Below are 7,500 nucleotides of genomic sequence, written 5' to 3' on the forward strand. Positions count from 1 at the left end.
TGATACGCGCTCAATAGGTTGTAAAAGTGAGAAAAAATCCATTCAAAGTAAAACAATACGCAAACAATGCCCTGTTAGATGTTATTGTGTCGGCTTTTTGTCCATTTGACCGAAGTAAAATTTAAACCTAGGTTTTCGTGCGTGAAACGCGCGGGTTTCGTTCGTGAACCGCACGGTTTCGTCTCGTTCCTCCGGCGTGCACTTCACGCATTCTGCCCTTACGATTCATGCGTCCTCATGTGCCTATGACTCCAGGCGGTACTGTATATAACAACCACCGCCACAACTACAACTATCACCTCAACGACAACCATCACCACAGGAAGTTTAAATCAACTTATACATAGCAGTTAACAAAGAGTTACTTGTTTTGCCAATTCAGGGAGTCTTGGCACTTCACTAAGATTCTCAGCCATAGTTTTCCCATTAACTGTCACTTGGTCTCCATGGAGGAAGCCATTCTCTATAAGTTCCTTCAACACAATCTGCAACAATAAGGTCGTGAAGCATGATTTGATTCTGTATGTCAGTCAAAAAAAAATTGTTACGGATTCTTTACTAATGATATAAAAGGAGAACTCCACGAACAAAAAGATTGTTTTACAAATTAAACTAAAATCGTTGTAAATAAATGTAGTTCATTTCCATTTTAAAACTGGCTGTAAACTGACGTAACTTAAGCAACTAAGGAAAATGTCTCATGACTTAACCGAGATTGCTTACTTCTGTGTTTCATGTAAATGTAATGTTGTACAAATAATGGCACGCAGGGAATCATGGTAGCCGTATTTATCACCTTGGACTGGATGTTTGTTCTCAATACAAGTACCATGATTCCCTGCAGGCACGTCTCACTGTAACTAAGGCAATAACTATACGAGGGACTCCTTGAGTTTTCCTTTAACTCCAGGGCATGGTATGTATTTTAGTGAATAAACACAAAACTGTACTCACCGGGAGACCCCCAATCTTGTCCAAATCAGCCATCTGATACTGAAAAAGAAATTTTCTGATGCAGAGATTCACTTAAAATCTTATCTCTCGAGCAATACTTACAATACAAGTCTTAAGTATGCACGTCGGTAGGGTAGGGCGGAATACAGATAACGATTATTATTATTTATAACAATTGCCATAAAAAATACAGCCAATCAGAATACAGGGGAGCTGCTGTATATTCGAGGGTATAACTCCCAGCCTTCCCGTCATGCGCTGCATTGTATAATTCATTATGCAACACTTTTGCGTTGTATTTTCTTGGTACGCAAGTGACTCATGGGATATGTATACCAGTTGAAAGCACTGCATGACTAGTATATACCCCTTCAAAACTTTATCTACCCATGCAAACCCTTTTATACCCCCACAATTCCTTGTATACCCCTGTAATCCCTTGTTCACCCTTGCAAAACTTCATGTAGCTCTATAAACCCTAGTATACCAATACAAACCCTTGTATACCTGACTGTAAACCCTTTTATACTATACCCATGCAAACCCTTGTATACCTCTTTTAATTCCTGCAAACCCTTGTATACTCTTTATAATTCCAAATATCATAAGGAAAAAAACCCATCCAATAATTGAGTTTTAAAGAGAAGAAGTTTTAATTTCTTATTACTGAAAAATGAAGGGTAAGTATTATACCTTGCCATGTGGTTTGACATTAGCAATCAGTGGAACTTTCCCTCCAATTGTGTTGAAATCGTCAATGGAAAATTCTACATCAGATCTGAATATAAGTAAGAACAGAAAAAAATAACTTGATACACTAATAGGTCCTTTGATCAAGAAAAAAACTGTTGAGTGAATCATATATCTGTGCCATGGTGCACATGTTTTCAAATCTTGGTAAACAATTGGGGAAAACACAACAGAATAAGTATTAAGAACCTCCATCTTTACTCCCATGTGTACCTACAAGAAAAGATCATCTTTGGGTTTGTCATATAATCTTTGTCAGAAAACATTGTGTGACAAGGTTAACTAAAAGGATGGTTCAATCCCTCAACCTGCTTTTAAGCTGGCTGATACCCTAGTCGTTCTCTGCAACACAGCTCCAACCAATAAGAAATTGTTTACCAAAAGTAGGGTGTACTACCGAGATCGATACACTGAATTATGTGCTGGACCTCACCAAACAATTTACAGCATACTCAAAAAATATATTTAACTACAAAAAACCTACTCGTGAGCAAGAGCCAACAAGTGCAGAACTCCATTAGTTGATCCACCTAATGCATACATGACTGTTACAGCATTCTCAAAAGCCTGTCAAAAATAAAGAATACTTACTACTTCTCTCAGTCCTGAAATTCAAAATGCATATGGTACTGCTGTATCAACCGCTAAACTTATGTCATCTTTCTTGGTTTAAGTAAATTTTACTTCTCTTAGTGTTCTATTTTTCATCTTTTTTTTCTTCCTTTGCCTTTGTGCATTCACGCGTTTAGGTTTGCTTAAATATTTTGTATCCTAAATTATGATCACTTTGTGTGTGAATGCCAACATTTTTATTTTTTGTTAAACCTTAGGTATCTTTAAAGTAGTCCTTTACATAAGCCTCATTGGTTTCCTTGGATTGGGCCTCCTTGCCTTATAGATTGATATTTTGTAAATATATTTATAAGTGGCAAAAACACAAACAAACAAACAAACAAACAAAACTCGGAATATAAACCGATTGGAATTTTAGAGTCTCCCCCCAATTTGCAGGTAACCACCTACATACCTGGGAGTGACCAAGAGAGGCATTGACACACTCCGCTTGATATGTCAGCTTCACAAACTCATTATGGCAGTTAATTTACCTCCATCAACTTTAAGTTGATAAATAGCGACGTCACACGACAGCATTTACAAACCCAAAAATTTCCATAAAAAAAATGTTCAGTCTCGCTTACGAGTACAAGACAAAAATGCGGATCATTCTCAGTTATAAAAAGACCGCCATGTGTAAAACTAAGCAAATTAAGAGCAACATAAAAGACAAATTAAACTGAATGACTGGCTACACAATTTGAACTTTTCACCTTACGAGTCAAAATATTCTTTGCAGTTTTTCCTGATTTCATTAATGAAAACAATGCTTTAACAGCCTCCTTTACTTCACTCTTCTTTTTGTCTGTCACCTAAGGGGACCAGCATAAATTAAATACACAACTATCAAGCAAGCAAACCAGCAAGAAAAACTACTTAATAACTAAACACACAAATATACTTATAAACAGACACACACATGCACACAGACCACAAGAAACAAGGACAGACAGACACAGGCATATAGACATAAAAACATAAACAAACAGACAGACACATTAAAGAAACAGGACATTTCTACAAGAGGAGCTAGCAGATCATAAAAAGGTATCTTAAACAAGACTTGGGGAATTCAACTTGCATTGCAATGAAAATTGCTCCTAAAGCAAACCTTGTTTTCAGTATCTACGGCAACACCAGAGGCACTTCCTGACAAAGAAACAAATGACTTGATCAGATGTACAGAGAATCAAAACCTTAGTTCAGCTAATATTATGCTAACTTTCACCAATGACCTGCGACTCATACAATATTTAACAAGGCATGATTTTAAATTTCCTCTTACTGTGTTGTTTTTCTATGGTAACTGTACTAATATCACTAACGTGTGCAAAAAACAATGTCAATTGAAGTTTAAAGATTAAAAGAATCACACTATCATTCATTCCTACCAATTCATACTTAACTCAGATTGAGCAAATTGTCAACAAATCACACTTTTTCATTTAGATGAACTTTTTTTACAGTACAAAACTTTCTAAGATGTCAGACCAGCCTTCTTAAGACTACTGTTAGTCTAAACATGATAAACCATGGAGAGGAAAGAGATGAATGTGTACTTACGTGTAAATGAAGACAGCAATTACATTGTTCTCAATAGGGAAAGCTGTACCTGTTTTGAAAATTATTAACGTTTAATAATCACAGTGTCTTCTTTGTTTTATTGTTTCGCACCTGGTAATGACAAGCCAAGAGCTTCTACCACAGATGACATGGTGTTTGCTGTAAACATCCCACCTAAACAACAACAACCACAACAACAAAAAGGCTTCTGTCACCTACACTAGCACATGGTAAAACAAAAAAATCCCATGAAGCAGCTCTGCACACTTTGTGTCTGAATAACACAAACTTCTAAAGCACATGCAACTTTTGGGGGAATACATATATATGTGGATTTAATTACCTCCAACATGGAAAGTGTTTCAAGACAGTTTGCTACATCAGTACCAATATGGAATGGTCTGGGCATGTTTAAGACAGAACATGGCAAACTGATGAAATGTCACTATGGTTAACGTATATAGCGCACAGGTTAGCCTAAATAACACTGATTTGAAGGTGGTTAGCTTTCAATAATTGTATGGCTTAACTGTATCCCACATTGTTAAGTGCCACTTCGTCATTTCGCCATTTCACCATTTTGTGTTTTAATTAAGCAGGCCCTAATAGTCTTCTTTGATTGCTACCATCTCTGACTGACAAGTTTGTTAGTGATCAAAATGGTCAGGAAGGCAGGCTTTAATCCCACGCAGTAGAGGCAAAAGAGAGAGCAAAAAAAGAGGAACAAGCTATAAAAAAAGAACTGACTGACTAACGCAACTCATTTGAAATTTATCGTGAAAACATTTGAACTGAATGTCACCATTTCAAATGGTGGAAAAGAATACTGACAGATCATTGTATCTAAGTCAGTGCTTACTGTAGGTTCGCTGTGAAGGAATTAATCTGCATGTTGATTGAAAAAGATCTTTTCTGTTGACAAGTTAGGGATTTAAAAGATATGGCTGAAATTGGGATTAGCGAATAGAAACTGTCGCAATTATGAATTTGGGAGAAAATTCTGGTTGAGATGGTGGGATCGAAGAACCCTATTGGGGACCTACAATGCAGTATTTTTTTACGGCAATTCCCATGTAATTCAATGATATGAAACTGTTTTAAAATTATTGCCTTCATTGCAATTTACTAATAATTAATACAGGTTATCTGATTACTTCCCCACACAATGCACTAAGTTCATTCCCCAACTATAACTCTAGGAATTCTGTATTTTGGCTTATTTAAATTACCACATGCTCCAGCACCAGGTATTGCATGGCACTCAATATCCTTCAAATCTTCAATGTCCATTAGACCTGTGCTATAGGAACCCAATGCCTGTCAAAACAAACAAAAGACAATTAATTTTGATACATGTACATAGTACTGTAGTGCAATAGCTCTTCGATGCCAGCGGAGAAATTAATAAAGCTTATGCATGTTTGCGTCATGTTGAAATCCACCTTCAAAGGATTCACTCCACAAGATGCTGCTTGGAAAACTGATTTTTTTTGCATAGGTTATTTCTTGAAAACGAAGCGCAAATCAACAAAAACGATTACGCTACCAATTTTTGTTTTATTTTTAATTCCCTTTAAGTTGTTCATATCGATGTACCATAAATCACTTTACTACATAGGCCAAAATAGCTTTAGTTTCCTTTATCATTGAGCGATCCACAGTCCCATGTTTTGTTGCCATTCCTAGGATTCACTGGGGATCATTTCGAGGTTGATAACAAGAAAAACGGGGATCATTTCAGGTCGGGATCATTTTGGGAATCATTTCAGGGTTAGGGATCATTTCGGGGTCGGGATCATTTTGGGGGCTGTAGAAATCAAACCCATGACTTCCTGAACACTGGGCAGGCGCTCTATTCTACTGAGCTACAAGAACTAATGGAGAGCAAGGTCATTTAACTGAGGTCATACCTGTATGTACCTGTCACATATGAACTCAGTTAAATTACCTCGCTCTCCATAACTGTCAGGGACTCAGATGTTTTCTTTGTCCCATGCTCTTGTCACATCAATGTGTTGATCAATTCACCATTCACATCTCATGTTACATGTAATTTAAACTCTTGATATAGTTTTCACTCCGTTATGCATCATCTTGCTGTATTTCACTATTTTTTGTTAGCAATTTGAAGTTTATTCCAACTCAATTTACCCAGTGTGACTAGACCATTTGCAAAGAAAGCTAAAAATAACATAATAATTGATTATAATGCTCATGTATATAAATTATGTACCTCAAATGGGCTCCCTGCACTCAAATTTGTATGTTTCTTTCCACAGCCAGGAAGCATTGTTCCACCATAAATCACCACACCACACTGGCAATTGAAAATAATGCATAGTAGTTTCATACTGTCAAACCTCTTTGATATGGACACAGAAGGAGCAGAGCTCAGTGTCTGTATCACAATAATATGTTCATGATTATAGAGTACTCTCACATGATGTCACAGTAGCAATATTGGTGTCACAAAAAAACAAACAAACAAAAAAAAAAACCCTGGCCATGTTGGTATTCAAAACCAATCCTGTTGGACTTGAAATCTTTTCTTGTGAAAATACTTTTTTCCATCCAATAAATTTGCATGGTTGCCAGCCACATGAGTGAAAACACTCTGATTTTATATTCTTGCATGTATGGAGTATTATGCTACATGTACATAGCATTTTCCATGCATTGCTTGTGACTATGGTGCTACACTAAATAAAAATCATCATGACAATACTAACATGTTTTCATACACTTCCTGCAAGTTACTTAGGAAAAATTGTATTGTGCGATGAATCAGTAGCCTATGTGTAGCCATACCCAGCCCCCGAGGAAAAATGGGAGGGAACGTCTACGAAGAGCTGGCACGAATCGTGTTATGCGACGTCACATAAATTTACGCAAGTTATCTAAATAAATTATATTTTCTACGAAAGTGCATCTGTACTCGTGTGACAAAGGCGTTGTAAATATTTATTCTTTTGAGCTTATTTTCAAGTCGATGTCCCTTTTCAAGTGTATATTGTGTGTCAAAGAGATTGAAAAGGATTACGAGCGATTTTTGGTCCAAAGCAAGAAGAAGACAATCCTTGATGTTAACTTCACGTTCACAAATTTGGATTACCATGTGTACGCTTCATCAGAGTATATTTGTAGGCAGTGTCATGGTCTTCTCAAGAAGAGGAATAATTTGCAGCAGAACCTGGAAGAATTACAAAAATCTATGAAAATCAACTACGCCACAAATTTGAAGAAAGTTGGCCTTGTTTTCCCGCCGAAAAATTCACTTGAAGGTGCGCATTTGAGTTCGAAGATGACTTGACTCGAAGGTCACAACTTATCTTCGATTGTAACTGAACAATCTATGGTATCTATGCACGTCTCTAGCCCTTCAACTTCAGTACCGTTTTCTCCACTGCTGTCATCAATGCCCAAAAAGCGAGTGGAGTCAACTGCAAGCGACAAGCCTTCGTCGGCTTCAGTAAATGTAAGAATTGAATGGCCATCGAATAAAATGGAACGGAAAGTGCCAGAGCAATTAGAATCTCTTGGCAAAATGCTTGTCAGAGGCACCTATAAGCAGACTGCTAACGCTGCATGGCGATCACCAAATCTAAAGAAAGAACTGCA

The 7,500-nt window shown here is 37.0% G+C and overlaps 1 protein-coding gene across 2 annotated transcripts in view; it reads right to left on the minus strand.

The window, feature by feature from the left end:
• LOC145503091 (dihydroxy-acid dehydratase-like) overlaps positions 1-7,500 on the minus strand; it is an 85,433-nt gene that overhangs the window by 25,343 nt on the left and 52,590 nt on the right. The window contains exons 9-17 of one of the 2 annotated variants that reach the window (XM_081482533.1): positions 6,116-6,199; positions 5,112-5,199; positions 3,994-4,056; positions 3,401-3,468; positions 3,033-3,131; positions 2,189-2,271; positions 1,648-1,732; positions 955-993; positions 366-485 (exon numbers count right to left, since the gene is read on the minus strand). In XM_081482533.1, the coding sequence (XP_081338659.1) occupies positions 366-485; positions 955-993; positions 1,648-1,732; positions 2,189-2,271; positions 3,033-3,131; positions 3,401-3,468; positions 3,994-4,056; positions 5,112-5,199; positions 6,116-6,199 (729 nt within the window). The remainder of the gene's footprint in view (positions 1-365; positions 486-954; positions 994-1,647; positions 1,733-2,188; positions 2,272-3,032; positions 3,132-3,400; positions 3,469-3,993; positions 4,057-5,111; positions 5,200-6,115; positions 6,200-7,500) is intronic. The other variant, XM_081482534.1, reaches the window with a different exon arrangement.

The sequence above is a fragment of the Orbicella franksi genome, chromosome 11 (genome assembly GCF_964199315.1).
Source record: "Orbicella franksi chromosome 11, jaOrbFran1.1, whole genome shotgun sequence".
NCBI lineage: Eukaryota > Metazoa > Cnidaria > Anthozoa > Scleractinia > Merulinidae > Orbicella > Orbicella franksi.